At 45.7% G+C, this 19,659-nt stretch overlaps 1 protein-coding gene across 1 annotated transcript in view; it reads right to left on the reverse strand.

Moving 5' to 3' along the window:
• Nucleotides 1-6,104: 6,104 nt before the first annotated feature.
• The window catches only part of WNT9A (Wnt family member 9A), a 64,871-nt gene continuing 51,316 nt past the window's right edge, over nt 6,105-19,659 (reverse strand). The window contains exon 4 of the mRNA XM_050942748.1: nt 6,105-8,243. Coding sequence (XP_050798705.1) covers nt 7,770-8,243 — 474 coding nt within the window. The 3' untranslated portion in view covers nt 6,105-7,769. The remainder of the gene's footprint in view (nt 8,244-19,659) is intronic.

Here is a 19,659-nt window from a genome sequence, read left to right on the forward strand (position 1 = left end):
CCATTTTAACACCTCATAGCAACCAGTTCACCAGGTGGCATTGTGCTGGAAAATACCATGAATACAGTCATCTTTCATGCACCTATGAGTCTCAGAGCCATTAAAGGTTGAGATCTTCCTCTTGAAGGCCTAAATCCCATTGGGGTGGAAAATTCAGAAGTTGGCATTTAGTGCCAGGCTAGCTTTAGAAGTCTGGTTGAGGAACCCCACGAACAGACAAATATGTTAAGGGGAAAGTGGTCAGCCATCAGATAATCTGCAAACACAGCAGCAGGATGAGTTACAAGTTCTTTTCCTCGCCTTAATGGGATCAGCTTTTCAAGTCCTTCGCCATTCGGTCGGTCTTGAAGCAATTCCCTGGAAGTTCTGCAGCTAATCAAATCCTTTTGTATGCCATCTATCCAGCTAGTTTTGAATCTTCCAACCCTTCTCAAATTTAAAAGTGGAGGGTAACAACCCATTTCCAAAATACTCTTCCAAACTCCTTTTCACATGCCCAAACCATCTAAACCCAAATTCCCTCAGGTTCTGCAATTGGTACCTCTGTCAACATTTCCTTCATTGCAAACATTTTCATTTCCACTCGATCCAAAAGTTGCTCTCATCTCTTCCTCAGTGCCCTGCATTCAGGCCTGTACTCTTGTATGATTCTATCTACAGTCTTGTAGATCTTACTTTTCAGCTGGACAGGCATTCTCCTACAACAGATCACTCTGCTTGCTTCTCTCCATTTAATCCACAACTTTTATGTTCTGCTTGCAAGTTCTTGCTTGAGCTCCAGTTTGCCCTGTACTATTGAACCAAGCTACTGTAACGTCTGTACCTTTGGTAGTGGCCAGCCCTCCAGACTTACTCTCATGGTCTTCCTGCAAGTTATCATTGAATCCATAGATCACATATACTCTTATTTCTGCTGACTTATGCCATTTGTTTCAATTATGCACCTCCATCTCTCTAAATAAAAGTGAGGGATTGTTGTGCATTCTTCACTTGGCTGAAGGATTTAGAGCAAGACAAAAGCAAATATGAGAGGGAACCATCTCAGGTGAGGGCTTGGTTGGGACTGTATGGATTATGTGCCTGTGTGAGTCTTTGCTGTATTTTAACTTTCGGTAAGATGCACAGGAGATAAACAGAAGTCCAAGCAGATGTGCAGAGCTAATGTCATCCAAGGGTCCAATCCTGCACAACCGTAACTCTCTGGGGTTAGCTCAAATGGATAGGAGGACACAATTAAACCGTAATGGACCCTTATGTCTTCCGATGTCCTAGGGGAGGGGCATCCAGCCTGTGGTCCTTGACGTTATAAATTGATACCTTTGAGGGCTACCAGATTAAAAGAGTGCTTCCTGAGCCATGCTCTGATTTTTAAACTAAAATGTTTGGCTCAGCCCCATCATTCCAGAAAGGGAGTAGGGCCTTATAAACTCCATCCCACCCCTCCAGCCCCAAGAGCAGCTCGGACATGAGCTGGGAGCACCATGTAACTACTGCCCCTTCCTTGATATGGCTTTTCAACAGCTCCCCCTGATGGCCACCCATTGCATGGCAAGGGCAGCCTGAAACAGGACAGAATCTGCCCCCAAAGGATGGGTTGTGGCCACTTGTCAGATCCTTTCAAAAGAGGTCATCACTGCACCAGCAGAGATGATATCAGCCACCAGCCAGCCCAGGAAAGAAAGGGGAACAGATGTCATGTATAATTTAAAATACATTTATTGTTTCATTTGTTCTGGCTTTTGTTATACAAAGATGTTAAATAACTTAAATACATTCTCAACAGTCACTCAGAATCAGATTTTATACCTACAAGCTGTACATATGAGGTAGAGAAAAATAACTTAGGCTCCCATAAGACATTAAAAAAACTCAAAGAAAATACTAATCCTTCATATGTTAGTGTTCAGTCCCCCATCTCCCTTGCAAAAGGAAATGCCATTCTCAAGTGCACAAAACAAATCCTAGACTCCACATTCAGACTTCACAGGGAACCGTAGCAAAATGGGAAGTGGAGGAGGGAGGGTCATGTGCAGAGTATGAAAAGGCTAGTTCGGGTTGGGTTCATTTACATTAAAAAAAAGACAGGAGAGCTGGCAAGGATGGGATAAACCCAACAGGCAACCCAGCTTCCTGTTCATACCTCTTCGCAAATTCTGTTAAGTGCATTTCTCCAACTCCTTGAGACTAAGTGCTTCTACACTCATTACTGAATGGAGGCCAGCCCAGCATAACCCTATGAATACAGGATGCACAACAGGAGAGCAGGTCATGGTAAGAAAGTGGCTTTTCAAGGCTTGGCTCTCAGGAAACATTGAGCTGTGTGCATTTGAAGACAGAGGGTGGGGGAATGCATTTGAACTGTATTTCCCTGTATTGCATTAACTTAGGTTTTCCACTTAAACTCTAGAGAAAGAATGATCCCTTTAAAATAAGAGCTAGCATAAAATGGCACTCAAGTTAAGGTGCTGTCTACATTTCTATTCTACTCTTCTCTACAAGCTTTGGAGCTGTACAACTTCCCATCCAAGATACTCTTTCAGCTTTAACCTTTAGTGTTACGCTGAGAAGTGACTGGAGGTCCAAGTGTTATGTATTATGGACCCTTTTCCCTCTAGGGAGGTGGTCCAAATCTAGCCCCACGTTGTACTCTAAACCCAGTCACCAATTCAGCGATCTGGTAACCTACATGGAAGTAAATTACTGTCTCAGCCTAGGTCCTCACAGACAGACCTCTACAGGCTCAATCCTGCAAGGTGCCGAGCATCCTCCACCTCACAATGACATCAAGAAGAGAGGAAGGCACTCAGCACCTCACAGGTGAAGCCCATTTTACAAAGCCACCCACCATACATAAGCCAAGGACTGAATGGGTGACGGAGATGAGACTTTCTGCATTAGCTATGTAGCTGCTGGAGATGAACAAGCAGGGAAAGACGCTAGCAATGGCATTGCTCGGGCTGCAGCTGTTCTGTGGGCTACTGAAAAGCCTCAACTCTCCTGGGAACACTTCACAAGCATTACAAAGTAGTGTTTGCAAGTGACCAATAACCTCTAAATGCTCCCTTCCAAGCGATGGCCCTTTAGACATCTTTTCTCTCATCAAGCTTGTACTCTGATACTTGGCAAAAAGGTGGAGAAATGGCTAATGCCCATGGCAAAAGTGGAGCAAATGAAAATAAGTTTGCAGGCCATCACCCTCCCAGTATTTTCTTACAGGAAGGAGTGTAGATGGCTGGCTGAGGACATATTAGGTGTTAAGTCTCCCTCATCCATGTTCCTTTCCAAAGAAGCTGACTATGGTAAGTCATGGCTTTTGACAACAGGTCCCCGACGCTATCCTTTGCCTCCAAGGAGGCCTGCCAAGCAGCCTTAGCTGCAATGGACAATTCCAGCCTCACATGCATGCAGCAACTACTGAACTGAAATTAGTGAGAGGTGTGTATGTTGGAGGCCAGAATTGGGTCCTGCATGTTTAAACCCTTCCATGGCTTCATTCTCCCTCCCCGCCCCAACTGCTTTCATAAATAGTCACCACTGCTGCTCCAACTAAAAAAAAAAATTGTAGGCAAAAGCCTCATTCATTTCAGGGACAGTGGTATTGGCCCTGAAATTATACTCCACCCACTACAGCACAGATCTTAGAAGTTCAGTTCACAAATTTTAGGTGTGGGCATCTGTAAACTTCTGTTTCCCTCCACCTCCAATCAGAAATTCTCATTTCAGTTTGAGGGAAGGAACAGATGAACAAACACGTCATCACCTTAAGGTAAATACTACTCGGTTTGCCAAGGTAAGGCCTCTGAAGTCGGAAGAGAACACTATTTTAACATTTAGGATTTGTTTTGTACTTCACATCCAATATATGGAAGTCCGTCGCAGAGTTCAGAAGCTTGGTAAAGAGATGATGGGTGCAACAATTATTTGTGTGGGATTTTTTATTTTTAGTAGAAAAATCTAAGATAAAACAGCAAACGTTTTCAGTTTGCCTGGTTTACAAAAATATTTTTATCTTTCTGACAGCTAAATGCACAGCTCAAAAAAATATTTTTCCATCGGCTAACTTCTATGATAAAAAATTAAAATAACGTTATATAAATAATGGTTGCACCCTTCCATTACCTTCCACGTCTTGCTGGATCAGATAAGGAGAACCAGCCCTTAAACACTGGAAGGGGGAAGGGAAGGGGAAAGCAGAAAGCTGCCCATACACACACCTTGCCGTCCCTCTCCAGTTATATCTGCTGCAAGGGTCCATTTTAGCAAGAAAAAAGCTTAAAAAAAAAACTTTGCTTTCCTTTTAAAATGGCACCATGGCAGAGACAGGGTCCAATTCTGCTCTCATACCAGTTTTATAGAATGAGTTATTGCAATGAGTCATTGCAATGGAGTTACACTGGCATTAGCATAAGTGACAGCAAACCAGCCCTTATGGAAGAGTAAAACTTAGTATGGATGAAGCCAATAGATTCTCTAGAGGTTACTCTAAAAACCTTATCTTTATGTCCTATACAGGTTTTTTTTGAGCTACCCTATAGAGCAGCAGGGATATAATTCTCTGACAAGTTCCATAAGATCATTTAAAAAAAAAACCTACAGAGAAGGGTTAGGAACTATTAAATTCTCTTTAGAGTTCAGAAGAATTTCTGTAAAGACACTACTGGATCCATCCTAATTAAGTTCTATAGGACTTTCCCACAAGAGAGAGACCTAATTTCCCCCCTACATAACCCCGAATCCATTTGTTTTCCAAAAATAAGGCAAAGATTGGAAAACCCTGGAATTTAAAAAAAACCACCACAAGTGTGTATGTTATACCTCCTTAGGTCAAAAAGGCAAGTTCTCCTGATTTCAGGGTGTTAGTATATTTTATACACTGCCTATACATTTAATGCATGTGCCTCGCTACTATTTTAATTATTTATAGTTTTGCTTAACCACAGGAGAATAAACCTTACTATTTACAATATATAACAGGAAAGTAATATACCCAAATTAACATAAATACAATTTGTTTTTAAATACTTACAGAAAGCATCCAGGCTTCAGTGCGTGAATTAGAATACACAGAAGAGCTCTTTCACTCAGTAGTTCATTCACTCTTTGCCTTTTACCTCTCTGTGATCGTTTAGTTTGCCTTATTGCCCCAGCCTCTCTCTCGCCATTGTCAAACACATTGCTTGGAAATCTACGCCATGTGCAAGCTACCCTATTTGATGCGTCCTATCTACAACCCCCAAACTCGGTGTCAATTCCACACCCTCTCCATACATATATAGGGCCTCATTGTCCTCTGGCATTGATGAAAGCATGGTGTTACCCCCAACAGGTCAATGCAGATGGATACACAGGTTAAAAAGGAGGGAAAAAGTCAGGTCTCAGTTACAAAAAAAATAAATTAAATCCAGCATGTAACTTTCCCGCTTTTTAGGATTGTAGACAGGGGTCTGAACCCAGCAGCTCAGATCTAAAATTTCTCAAGTTTAGGGTATATTTGGATACGGGTTTAAGCCCCTTTGGGAAAAAAAAAGGATATGAAAAAATTACTGCAATGAGTTTGCATCTGAGAGAGAGAGAGAGATTGGACATAATACCACATTGAAACCACAGGTCCTTCTGAAAGGCTTTACAATAAATAAATGTTCATTCAATATTTATATATAGTTATGCATATAGATCCACACTGACTAATATGTTTCTGTTCAGTCTATTTAAAAACACAAACCACCAGGTAAACTGCTTGTGTGCGACTTTCAAACTGGTGCATCTGGCAGAAGCCGCAGAATCCTCCTTATACCTTGCATTCAATGCGTCGATGTGCATTTGCTATGCAGAGTCACCAGAAATGACAGGTGGTGCCCCAGAACTGTCTCCCCCCCCGCCCCCATCACCCTCCCCAGTGCACCCAATCTCCAGAAGTGTACAAAAAAAGCACTACTGTGTTTTGCCTTGCAGGATTGTAAAGCTATTTTTTTTAAAAGGGAAAAACACCTTCCCTCCCACACTCTTCCCCACCCCACCACTCACCCACCCAGAAGAAAGTATGCCAACAGGCCAGGCTGGACTGCAGTTATCTGTTCATTAGGAAAAAAAAAAAAAAAAAAAAAAAAAAAAAAAAAAAGAGATCCTCTCCCAGTAGATGCACCTGAACAGCTTAAATATTAGTGGCTACTATTTGAGAAGATGCTCCAATGATAGTCCCTCTTGGAAGGTCATATGGCTCGTTATGCAACCAACCATCTACTTTTCCTTGAAAAGAAATTTTTTTTTGCCAGTCAGCCTTCCTCCCTTGAAAGCCAGATATGGGTTATAAACTAGCGACAATCACTACTACTACTGGACAAAGACTGCTCCCTCCCCTCCCCCCGCCCTCAAAAGCCCTCCACTCTCCAGTGTTTCCTTAGAAAGCTTTGTTAAGGCATTTACCAGCCGCTTCTGATCCCAGCAGTGTTATATGACCAAAGAACATTGCCACATCAAGTACTACATTGTACATATCCTCTTTAAAAAAAATGGCGGTTGTCATTAGTTCACAGCATTGGAGCTCTCTGCCATTGCATTTGGCTTTTCTTTCTCTGTCCACTCTTGGGTAGAACCATATGTTGATTAGGCATTTGGAATCCCATGGTTTGTTACCTTTAAAAATATGGTTCTCAATCTAGTGGTTAAAAAAAGCTTAAGGTCTTAGGGTCTACATTTAGCTTGTGCCATGTTCTAGAATAAATGGAATGCTGACTAGTAAAATAAAATCTTTTCCTCTGAAAAGGTCCGATCCAGTCCAGAATGGCTGCTATTCAACGTGAGCATCAAGTCAGCCTTGCCTTCCAAGAGGCAACGGAATTGATATGGTCATATGCCAACTATCAAAAAAAAAAAATACATATTTGAATTCAGCCTAGATAAAGCTAAAGAGTCCTCATTTGGGTTTTTGAAGCAGCTGCCACAGGGTGATTCTAATCACCAAGAGATGAAAGAAATTAACCCTATACAAAACGAAAAGTGAAAGGTCTTCTAGTGGTTTTATTTTTTAAATTAAGACAGTGATCGTGCTAAAAAAAAACCTGCATCTGACGAACATGTGAAGATGAGTGTCCAATCAGGCTGAAGGGGGGCAGGGGTGTCTTTGAACTCTTCCAAATCTTTTTGTTGTCTGCAACATGGCAAGCTGGAGGGACCCCAACATTGCTGAAGCTACGTTCATGGATCCAAAAAAACAACAAAAAAAAAACCAAAAAAAAACCAAAACAGACTCATTTGAGGGTAGCCCTTTGTCAGAGCTTTTTAGGCTAGATCTGCAGAAATTCCACTAGAGGAACAATTGGTGCTCTACGCTTAACCCACCCCCTATCTTTAGGGAGCCACAACGTTTCAAGGCAAAAAAGATCCTAAGTCAGTTTATCTCATTCGTTTGCTTGGCTGTCTGGACAGTCAGGATGAGTGAAATAATCAAAACCTCAAGAGAAGTGAGTGATCTATCAAGCTGACGGGTTCATGGACGGCTTTGGTGAGGGTCTACTGGTACCTAACCCTAATGTGACAGGCACTTATTTCCACACGATTGGACCTCATGGTTAAAATTCAGTCTACAGAAAAAAAACCAAAACAAAAACAAAAAAAAGCAACACAGCTGGGTCACCTGTACCCTACAAAGTGCTTATGTCTCAACATAGCTTTCAGATCCTAGAATGTCAGTCAAACCCTGTTTGTCTCCATGTGTAGTTCTCATAGATCAATCTCCCACCACCAAGGATCTCCATTAGATAGAGCATGCATTAGTCTTTGCAGGTATAAACTTCTTCTCTTTGAGTACACTGCTTGCACTCTACGTAGCAGCACCAGCGAACCTGGCACTGGCACGGCCGTGTGACCACCCTGCTCTGTGTGTTGTGACCTCTGCCACAGCAAATGCTCTCGCAGTTCTTGTCCTTGTAACATTTCCTTCCTGAAGTCCCAGGCGAATACCTGCTCACCAGGCAGAAACTAGGGGAATCGTCAATATAGACAAGATCTGTAGTCCTTGGGATTTGATCGCTGTGGCCAGAGGTGGATTTCTTGGGTGGCGAGATGTCCCCTTCCCCCGTGGCCTCATTCGTGGTGCTGCCCACTTTGAGTGACGTCTCATATTTCTGCTTCAGCTGCTTGCCGATCTCATGGAACGGAGAGAGCTGCCGCCAACAAGTTCGGACAGTGCAGGATCCGGACACACCATGGCACTTACAAGTAGTCTCCACACCAGCTTTGATGACCTGCAATTAGAAGAACAAAGCCTAAGAGAGGCACTTATGGGAGCAGGAGAAATTTAACCACAGAGCAAACAAACAGACAGTCTACCCTGTGAAATCAGGAAATCAAGGCAATGCAAAAACTGATCTCCTGGCTAGAGCAGGAACAGTTCTTTTCCTGGCTCTCTCTCACTGATTTTAGCCAAGTCATTTAACTTCTGTATCTCTGTTTCCCTGGTCTCCCAGGGGAGTTGCAATGAATATCTGAAGTGGTTAGCGATCCTGCGGTACTAACCTGGAGTTTATTGTTATATTATTGTGTTATATTTGCACAAGTAGATTTTTGAAGCTGGGATGAATCAGGAGTTGTATATTGCAGTGGAATCATTCCTGTGTTTATGGTTAATATAATGTTCACCTTGCTTATTGTTACCATTCACCCTTCCGAGGTAAGTTACCAGAAGCTACCAATGGCTAAGCAAAAAAAGTATTTCTAAGACTCTTCATTCGGGTGAGTTAAATGTAATCCTTTGTTACAAGTCTTAGATTCGTACCTCTAGTAGCCCTCTGTTGGGTCAGAGTTCAGTTTTTCTACAGTGGTGGTCCACAGATCACCAGTGGTTTGCACATCACTTGATGGTCACATTGTGCAGGCTTTCCTCCATTTCCAGTAACTACATTGCATTAGAGACAGCTAAATCACTTTCTACCATCTAATCACAGGCAGATAAGCAATCGTGAATAGAGGGGGAGCACCTACAGGAGTTGAGGGCTACACTTCAAAAAAGAGTTTGAGCCTACAGTGCCAATTTCAGATGCGTCATTTACAGTAATTTTAGTGCGACAATGCCCACTTTGAGACAGACAGCCCAGATTGGCAGCATCTGGGAACACCAGAGAAGCGGCTCATTAGGTTTCAGACCATACTACACACTCTGTCCTACTGGTAGGCACGAGGTTCTGGAGGGATTTAAGACCTAGTGCAGTGTCCTGTTCTCAGGACGAGCATACGGAGAACGAGTTACTGTGTTTTGAAGCATGAGATGTAAAATCTGTAGCCTTCTCATTATGCTCCATGCTGAGGCCACTCAAAACTTCACGACTGGAATTCTGCCTCTGCCACAACCTTCCTACTCCAGAAGGATAGGGTCCTCATCACTTGAGTGCACAGAAACCTGCATTAGCAGGCAGCACCTATGGAAACACAGCTGAGCAGTTCAGACTTGAGCGAGCAGATGCCGATAGCATAAAGACAACAGTCAGGTGAGTGCGTCAACAGAACACCTTTGCATACAACTAACGTCAGAGGGTTCCTTTCAGTTCGTGATCCTATTTTAGAGGTCGACAGCTCATCCAAAGAGGTGCCAAAACTTACAGCAAGAGGTCATGAGCGCATATGTTCTCAACAAAGTATCACTGCTTACAGGCCAAGTGCAGGCTTAATGAACCATGCCGTAATTTGCTATGAAACTGCAGGACGTCCCTTTGTTCTTGCCTCTTGAAAAGGAGAGGTTCAGATGGGAAAGGATGGAATACATTCGTTTATGTGAACACAATGATCTCGCTGTCAGCCACAGAGTTGGGGGAATAACTGATTTTTTGGTTCACTGACAGTTAAAGTTTGCTTCAAGTCAAGCTGAAACCAAAAACTGGGGGGAAGGAAGCAAAGGGCTAGATTCACAGGGGATGTCCCCCATCCCCATAACCACTGGGTTCTTGGGTAAGGCATTCACGTGGGATGCAAGACCCAATTTGAATCCCCACTCTGTAGTCAGAATTCGAAACTGTTAACCACTGGGCTGGGTTGTAGAAAGGACTAAATGAACCATTTCAAGATTTCTGAACCTGCCCCCTTTCCCGAAGGGATTTTCCAAAAGAGACACCAATTGGCAAAATGTTTCGGTCAACCCAAATCAGCAATTTGCAGTGCAAAAAAGGTTCCACCCAGCCCTAGTCAGCACATGGGGTTGTTAATTCCCATAGCCAATGCTACAGGCAAGAACCATGTCGTGAAAAACCTAGAACCTTCAGAAGCAATTCTGCATGTGTCACCGGGCTATGTCGTTACCTGTGCAGGTCAGAGTCCCTCCCAATTACACAGCATATGGTACTCCACAGACCTCAATGGTGTTCTCAAAATCCACTTGGTGTAAGAGGCCAATGGGTCCAAGCCTCAGTCTGAGTGATCCCAAATAGCGGGAACTATGAGGAAGTTGAGTAGGGTAGGAACAAAGGCCTTGCCTTTAATCCAGAAGCCGGTGGCTTCATATAAGAGACATATTAATGGAGTCAGCTACTTGTTCTCTATGCACATTGTGGTCATGTGGAAAGAGCCATCGTGATGAGAACCTCCATTCCTATCCCATAGCACAGAGAGGCCCACTATAGATCTCAGTGGGATGCAGGATACACACGGCCTATACCAGGGGTTCTCAGGACAATTTTTTTGGCTCAGAGTGTGGCCACCAACTCTGCCTGGTGGTCACTCCCTCCCTTTCTCTCCTAAAAACATTAAATTAGCTTTAGGGAAAAAAAAAATCAAGTACACACATCAAAATCATTGTATTTTATTTATTGCTCACCAGTAAGTCTGCTTTGAGAAGTGATATTAGCAAACATACAAGTATCACTTCTCAAAGCAGACTTATTCAGCCCTGGCAAGCCTGGGGACAAATTAAGCCCTGGGGGAGGGCCAGGGGAGATGGGGTGGGGGAATGAGCGAGAGCTGGAGCCTGAAGCCCTGAGGCCAGAGCCCAAATTCTGCAGCCAGAGCCCAAAGCCAGAGCCCACTGTCCTGCCGCTCCTGAGCAGAAACCCAAAGCCTGAACCCCACTGCCCCTGGAAAAGTGGGGGACTCACTAGCTGCCTGCTCCACCAGCGCTGTGCCTCAGGTGACTCCGGGGGAGCAGGGGCAACCCCTCCTGGCAGCCCCAGAAACCAACACTAAGGCAGGAAAGCAGGGGGAGGGAGAAAGAGGAAACCACTTTGCCCTCCCTAGCCCTCCCAATCACAGCCTCAGCTGTGGCCAGAAGAAAAGCCCCTGGTGGCCGCATTAGAGAAACACTGGCCTATACGGTGTTTGGCCTCCACTCCAGAGTAAAACCACAGTTTAAGCTCTTCTGGCCCTTCCAGGAGTAGGATCTGACCCAGAGCGCGACGGCCAGTGAGGCCAAGAATCAAAGGCCACTAGTTTGCAAAGGGTCTATGACTGAGTGGCAGGGCCATGAGCTTGCCATGCAGGTCTGCTGAAGACTTCAGTGCACCAGTGACTTGCCTTGCCTCTTTTGTCCTTTTTGGTCTCCCTTTCATCTCCCACTCCCCTCCAGGGCATGCTAGTTGGGCAAATCTTGGCACCTTGTCCCACACAGTAAGTTAGAGCGCGAGTCTATACAATCGTGACCAAAAGGTCAGGATCATCATCATCATCATCCCCACTGTAGAGATGGAGAAACTGGGGCAGAGACGTGAAATTACTTATCCAAGTCGCTCAGCAGGCCATTGGCAGAGCCAGGAACAACCCAGGTCTCCTCAGTTGGAGTCCACTGCTCCACCCAGTGGGTCACAACCCTAGGGGAGAAGGGGAAACCAACTGCTTTCGAAAGAGGCCACAATTGCATGATTTCAATCCCCACAAGGGAGGGGCAGTTCCACCTGAGTCCTTCAAACTTAAAGTTGGGGGTGGGAAGGAGAAGGAGGCTTAGATTTAGTTGGGAATTGGTCCTGCTTTGAGCAGGGGGTTGGACTAGATGACTTCCTGAGGTCCCTTCCAGCCCTGATAGTCTGTGATTCTAGAAGCCCTGCAAATTGAAACCAAAATGGACACTTTTGCATAGGGGGTTTCGTGTCAGATTCTTCCCTTGTTTAAGCCTACTGACTCCTGTAGGGGAGCAAGGGTAGCGTTTGGCCTGGAGGAAAGTTTTATTTTATTTCTTTACTCTAGTGTCCCAATCTTCCACCATCACATTCCGTTGCAACAGAAAGGCAGAGGTCAGAGAACGGAGATATCAGATGCAGAATATGATTTCTAAGCAGGGCTGGGAGGGAGGGGAAAGACAGAAAGGATCTATTTCCAAGGTAGCAAAGAATCCTGTGGCACCTTATAGACTATCAGACATTTTGGAGCATGAGCTTTCGTGGGTGAATACCCATTTCCTCAGATGCATGCTCATGCTCCAAAATGTCTGTTAGTCTATAAGGTGCCACAGGATTCTTTGCTGCTTTTACAGATCCAGACTAACACGGCTACCCCTCTGATACTTGACACTATTTCCAAGGTGTATGCACACCTGTCAAACTAGGGTGTTCCTGTTACAGCTTTAATTTGTACATGGGTTCTTCTTACTTCCTGCACGTCAAAATAATTCAGAGCTCAGAAGGAGTAGGGGTTGGGCAATGGAAGGAATGTGTTTTCATAGGAGATGGGGGTGGGGGGGAAGATGGCAAGATGCAGGTGCTGCTGCATGAGTGGCCTGGTTTAACGGAGGATGCCAGGAGGCGGCTGGGTGCTAGGTGAACGCAAGGAGAGAAGAATAAGGGCCAAGTTCTCAGCTGGAACAAAGTGCCATTGCTCCACTGACTGATTTACACAAGCGGAGGATTTGGGCCAATTTGAAGGCATTATTTACCAAACTGTCCCAGAGAGGCTTCCTATTATTGGAGCCCATCCACCTTAGAAAGGGCTCACTAAACCTGCTCCTTCACCCACCCTTCTCCACAGAGGGGTTGAGCCCTGCAACTTCTTTGTGGCTGCTGGGAAAACCAAGTGGGCACCTTAATTGGACAGTCGTGGGCAGCCTGTACTTTTCCTGGATTGTAATATTATGTTTTTATATAGTTCTAGTTCTTCCCCACACCCAGAGGGCAATAACGCCAATGCCACATTTTCCGTTAGGGTAAAAACAGTCTCTCTAAACGGACAAGCTATAACCATCCCTTAAAATAGCAAAGCAGAACAGTGTTTTATAAGCTCCCTCTCGTAAAGGTACCACTGTGGAGCACTCTTCCTTTGGGCCATCTGGCTTTATTCAGTATCTTGAAATCCATCTTCACGCTCCCCTCCCGCCCATTATGGTGTCAGCCTACGTTCCAGTCCCACAACAGCAGATGACTGGCTCAAATCCATTTCCCCCACCAATGGGTTCTTAGTTATTTGGCAGCATGAATCCCAAGCACCACTTGCAAATTTGCAATAGGTCATGGACTTGGGAGCTGGGGCCCAGCCCAATCCCGATATTACACAGTCATTTTTAGAAAGATGCTCTGCATCATACGGCCTTAAGTAAACCCCAGCTAACAGTCACACTTCATTCCTGTGACAGCCAAGACCTTCTCAAATGCAATCCAATAATACACAGTAGCATTCAAACAAGTGACGGGTTACAGAGAGCGATGTGTTACTGCTTACAGTGCTCAGCTGGGCCAGCTTGGTTAGAAGCTGTTACACGCTATGTGCCAAACTGTCTAGCCAACTCTGCAAGAAATCCCACAATGTTAGACAAGAGCGCACAGAACACATTTCAAAACAGTAAGAGACCCTATGCTTGCTCTACTGCAGTCACAAACTGGTTCTCCCCCTGCATCCCACTCCCCCAGTGAAAACTGAAACACGTCCTTATGCCTGACTTCATGCCCAGACCACCAGAGTGCCAGGCAAAGCCAACAAGAGAGACTTCATAAGGTCCGCACTGCAGTCACTTCGTGCTCCTGGATCAAACTCCTGAGGCTGCTGGTTCTCCTCCTCGCTCCTACAACCCACTCCCTAGTGCTCCGGCAAGCTACCCAGTGTGTGAAACGATCGACCTCCGGCAGCATCTCACTGTTGACTCGGCTGCTGCCTAGGATCCTGTATAAGAAGGTGGCCATGCCAGCTGTATTTAGAGCCATTTCAAAAATGCTTGTTATGACACTCTGTCCAGCCTGTCTGATACTGCAAATTTGACCACCTTGGCTCATCTCTCTGCCAGTGGCACTTGAGGAAATGCAAGACTCCAGGGTGCCCCCTAGAGAACAGGCAAGTGCAAAGTACTGTACACAGGCTGCAAGCCTTCACTGCAGTGCCCAAAGGTGGGAGGAGATTTATGATGTCTGGGTGAGGTTTTTTGTTTGATGGGGGTGGGGGCTGTTGGAGAAGGAACATGGCAGTTTATGAGCCATAAGTCTTAAAACCACCAGACAAACCTGGCAACACTGTCCTGATCTCCCTGCCAGCCCCACGGTTACCCACAGCCAGAACTACTCAGCCCTGGCGCAGGGTGGAAGTGAGCATCAAGTTTCCACTCCCCTGCTTTTAACGAGCACACCAGTTCCTCTGTTCCAGAACGGTGCATTTACACTGCCGGCGCATAACAGGGACACATACTGAGCTCTCCATAAAAACTCCTCTTCTGGGGTTTGTGAAGACTCAAGAATCTTAGAAGGTGGCTACAGTGAAAATCCTAGTGAGCTTCCTCCTGCAGCCACCCTCCCTCACTGCCATCAGTCACAATTCAGCTGCTCATGGAAGCCTTCTATGGAAAACCATTGGTTAGAGGTCTCGCCACACTGTGAGAGGTGGCCAGGAGAGAGCATCTGCTGGTGGACAGGTCTGTGTGGTGCTGGAGAATGCTTCATACATACTAGCTAGTCAAGCGGAAACCCTGGGGAGCCCTGAGTCATCCACTTTGCCCCCATCCCGCACACAGACTTACTCTGATCTTGCATCTATCACTGGGGTCCTTTTACATCAGAAATATTTCAGCTGTGACACTATGGTGATGCAAGTTCACACAGCAGGTCAGAGCAAAACCAGGAACAGAAGCCCAGCCGCTCTAGGCCAAGGCCTTTGCTTCACCCACTTGACCATGCTGCCTTCAACACCACTGGATTTACTTGTTTGGTGGGGTGGGGAGAAGAGACAAAAAGAAGTTTAATAGAGCTTTATCTCCTTCCTCTAAATCAGAGATAGTCACAGCTGGAAATGGGACACTGGGCAGGGCAGAGGTGGCAGAGCATTCTCTCTCTCCAGTGCTTGGCTGGCTGGTTCTTGCCCACATGCTCAGGGTCTAACTGATCACCCTATGTGGGATCAGGGAGGAATTTTCTCCCAGCTCAGACTGGAGTGGCCCTGGGACTTTTGCCTTCCTCTGCAGTGTGTGGTTGCGGGTCACTTGCCAGTATCAACTCGGTGTCTCACTTAATCTCCTTCAAGGATGCACGAGAAGTTGATTAGGGTACAACATTTCAAGACTTTGGAGCATCTCTGTTGCTCTGTGAACAGAGCAAAGCCAAACTGATTAGCCAGCACTGGAGGACCCCCACTTCCAACATACTCGGGGAGAGGGATCACAGCAGAGCATCACTATGCAGTGCAGCACCATAATCCTTCCCCACAACAGCAGCAACTGTAGCCTGTGCTTGGTAGCCAGCTAAAGCCCAGTCTAAAAAAATTAAATAAATCAGTTTGGGACACTCTGCAAACACACTCAGTTTTAGCTGAAACAGTGAGCACAGATCCCCATTCACCCCCCACTGGGCAATCAACCGTTCAGTGCTTTTAAGCCAGTTCCTGGAATTGTCTAAACTCAGGAGCTAGACACACAGTCATGGGAATTCATAGACAGTTTTATTCTTCGAGCCCATCCTGCAGCTCCCTTAACTCAGATCAATAACCTGCTCCTCACTTTTTTCCAGGTGCAGATTCAGACTTGTGTTCAGAGCAGGGAAAGGAAAATCCAAGCAGTACAAGCTAACAGTACAGAACTCCCTTTAGATGGTCATTCTAGAAATAATAACTGCATCCGTCCCCCCCCCCTTTTTTAAAAAACAAAAATCCAAACACATTCAATTTGAGACTTAGAAGAACGCAACCCAGCTTTAAAGCTGTGTTTTGCAGGGAAAGTTTAGCTTCAAGATTCTTCCTGGTTTGGTTAACTTTTGTAAGCACTTCTGAAGAGGAAAAGCGCTATGTAAGAGCTAAGTACTTTTCCTGATGGGATAACTTGGAAAGAATTCCAGTGGCAAGTTCATTTTCAGGCCTTCCTTTTCAGAATGTTTTTTGCAAGGCAAATCTGAACCTGGAAAAAAGAAAATGTGTGCTTGTATCTTTCTGCCTGCAGTTGCCTTGCTAGCAGTTTGATTTGTAGATATAGGTCAGGTAATTAGCCCTCCAGCTGCCAGTATTTTGCATGAGCGATTTGTTGTGGATGGAAAAATGCAGGTACAATTTGCAGCCATATGTACCCCTAAAGATTTGGATATGCAACATGCTCGTGTCTCATGATCCCTGCTTTCAACAAGTCAAGGCATTACATATCCTTGTGTGTGTTTAGCATTAGAAGCCCTGCCTGAGAGCTCTGGAGATGAAATCTCCTTGTCTGCAGGGAATACAGACAGGTAGAAAAAAAGGATTATGCAGCGATCTGGGTTGTGGGAGCCCTGGTTCTATCAGATGTCCTATGTGACCTTCGATAGGTCATTTAGTCTCTCCGCCTCAGTTATCTTACAGATGGGGACATTAGCACTTTGCCCCCTCAAAATGCAGTCTGATCAGATAGATGCTCCAGTGATTGGGGCCGGGGACAGTACCCCATAGAGGGACAGGCTAGACTTTCACCGCATGCCTGATATGGAGAGGGCACCTCCAGGCGCAGGAGAGCTGACTAGCCCAACCATTCAGTCCTAGAGCTCCCTTCTGATACTGACCCAATTCCTCTTTTTTGGCAGTTACAATGGGGCCCACCCACACCCCTCATGCTGAAAGCCAAAGCACAGCTATCCTTAGTTGTTACCAACTGGGGTCTGATGAACCCTGTGGGCCTCAAGGAGAAATGGTGACCTGCTGCTAAAACTGCTTCCTCTAGTACAACAGTCCCCCAAACTTCTCATGGTCATGCACCCCCACCCTTACACTGATTGTGCACCCCCCAGGAACAGGGCCACAGCTCTTTGGGGTGGGTCTGCATGGACACGGGTAACTGGGCCAAGGCTGGGGCCACAAGTGGGCTTGGCTGGGCTGGGGCCAGGAACTGAACCGTGGCTAGGGGCTGAGGCCAGGGTGGTACTCCTGCCCTGATCTCTTGCCGCCCACCTGCCCCCCCCCACTCCAGTTCCTTCCATGACCCCTAGGGGATATGCCCCACAGTTTGAGAGCCACTGCTCTAGTAGGATTCTCCCACCCATTCCTGCCCTTACAAACATGAGCTGGGGTGGGGGGGGGAAGTGATGCAGAGACCTGAAATAAGCTGGATCCATTTTATAGCCTTACAGTGGCTGGCTTGGGAAACAAGCCTTTACTAGTCATATATAATCTCACCAGGCCAAAACCCCTCAACTGGCCTTTCAGTTTACTCCAAAATAAATTGAGGAAAACTTAAAATTACTGCATGAGGGGGAACAAGTTCTTATAGATTTATTGTCTAAAGAGACTGGTCAGGGAGAATTCACTGCTTTGCTATTTCTTCTGCCTCCTTTGCTCTCTACACCCTCATCCTCCCTGGTGGAACAGGCCTTCGAATGCACCACATTCAAAGCACAGGCAGCTGATCATCACACACAGTCCTGCACCCTTCAGCTCATTGGGAGGCAGGGAGAGGAGGCTGGGAACAATGGTCCTCCTCGGCTAGCTGCATCCCCTCTAGTAGTGCCCCTCAGACTGGTAAGGCATGCTTGACCAAACATGCCTCAGGAAAAAGGTCAGGCCTTTGTGGGATTACAGGAATTTAGCAGTGCTCCAGAGAGAGAGTTGCAAAGTCATGTTTAATGATACTTTGCTGAGAAACATGGACAAAATTTAATTAAAACATCACTTACTCAAGCTCAGAGGAACTAATTGAGTGCTCTAACATTCTGACTTTTCATTAATGGGTTGCAAAAGAGGGAGTGAAGAGGGTGGTGGAAGAGCGTCCAGCCTCACTTTGTAATAGAACTGAGCAGCTTCCACTTCGCTGCCAGCCATAGAGCTTTACTGAGTTGACTTCTTTCGGTGGGGGGTGGTGGGTGGGGAGAACAGCTGAGTGAGCTTGAGTAGATTTGGCAGAGGAAGGGAAATTGCTTTTTTAATAAGTGGGCTATTCAGAGCTCATACTTCACAATAAAAGAGGATGCTGGAGAGGTCTGAAGTCTAATTACCTCATCCTCATGCCAGACAAGCTTGCCTTTTCATTAGCAATTGAGGTCATATGGGAAGCACTTTGCGAGGCCGAACGGGCAAAACCGGCTCAGTGATGAGTTCAGCATTTGCGGGAACTTAGTCGACTCATCGAGGGTGTCAAAAAGTGAAGTCAGAACTTCTACCAAGAGACAAACTAGGATTTTTGTTTTTTTAAATGGAGTGACAGAATAATGCCACCTAGAGCTACATGGTGCGTTTGATAGCTTCTGTCCATGGAGAAGTTGCTCTGTTGACTGGAAAGAGGCTAGAGTTTGTTGCCAGCCCAGTTCCCTTCTGCTGTATCTCGGGGCACTCATTATACATTCTGCCAGGACTGGGGAGTAACGTGCGGGGTGGGAGGGGGCAATCCATGCTGCTGAGAAGTGGAGAAAGCCCTACCCAGAAGCTCTCCACCCCCACTCCCCAGCATGGACTAGCACTGAAACAATCTGTTAAAGGTGCAGCACAATTTTTGGTGGTCTACCTCCTAAGGCAAGCTATTGGAGGAAGAAGTCTTCTTGCCCACCCCAAGCCAACCCAAAGCAGGCGTTATGGTGCACAGCACTGATCCATCTGGTCTACACTGGTTTAACTAAACTGATGCCTTTAAGCCAGGGCAACCCCTAGTGTGAACAGTTGTGGCCCAGTGTTTAGGGCCCTAGCCTGGGACTTGGAGACTGAAGTTGAATTCCTGCTCAGCCATAGACTTCCTACGTGACCCTGGGCAAGTCACCGGCTTTCCAATCTGTAAAATGGGCATAACACCTCATACAAGTGTTGTGAGGTGATAGCTACATTAAAGACTGGGAGATGCTCAGATACTACAGTAACAGATCCTACATGTACCTTAGATATTAAAAGGAAGCTTTATTGCAGTGTCTCAGGTTGGTTTGCGCTAATTCAGATGAAGAGTTCCCTATTTTGAAATACATAGGAGGACTATCCCGTTTAAACTGGTTTAGTTGAAAGTCAAGATGTCAACTGCTTTTCAAGCCACCTTCCCCTCACAGCTATCTATTTAGCTTTCAGTGCTAGTCAGTGGTTGGAGAATCAGGAGCACAAAAAGCCACTTCCAGTTTCTTTAGGAAGAGATAAAAAGGAGGTTGCCAAGAAATGTGACCTTGAACTGGATTGATTAACCCTTCATCCTGCTACCTTCACAGAGGGGAATGTCAATAGAGAGGCTGCCAAAGCAGAGGGTTCCCATACTTCCCTCAACATGCACATCTAGCACTCCTTGTTATCCCTGGGAATTAATGCTCAGCTCTGCATACAAGTGACAAGATGGATGCACGGAAAAAAACAGGTTACAGA

The sequence above is a fragment of the Gopherus flavomarginatus genome, chromosome 2 (genome assembly GCF_025201925.1).
Source record: "Gopherus flavomarginatus isolate rGopFla2 chromosome 2, rGopFla2.mat.asm, whole genome shotgun sequence".
Taxonomy (NCBI): domain Eukaryota; kingdom Metazoa; phylum Chordata; order Testudines; family Testudinidae; genus Gopherus; species Gopherus flavomarginatus.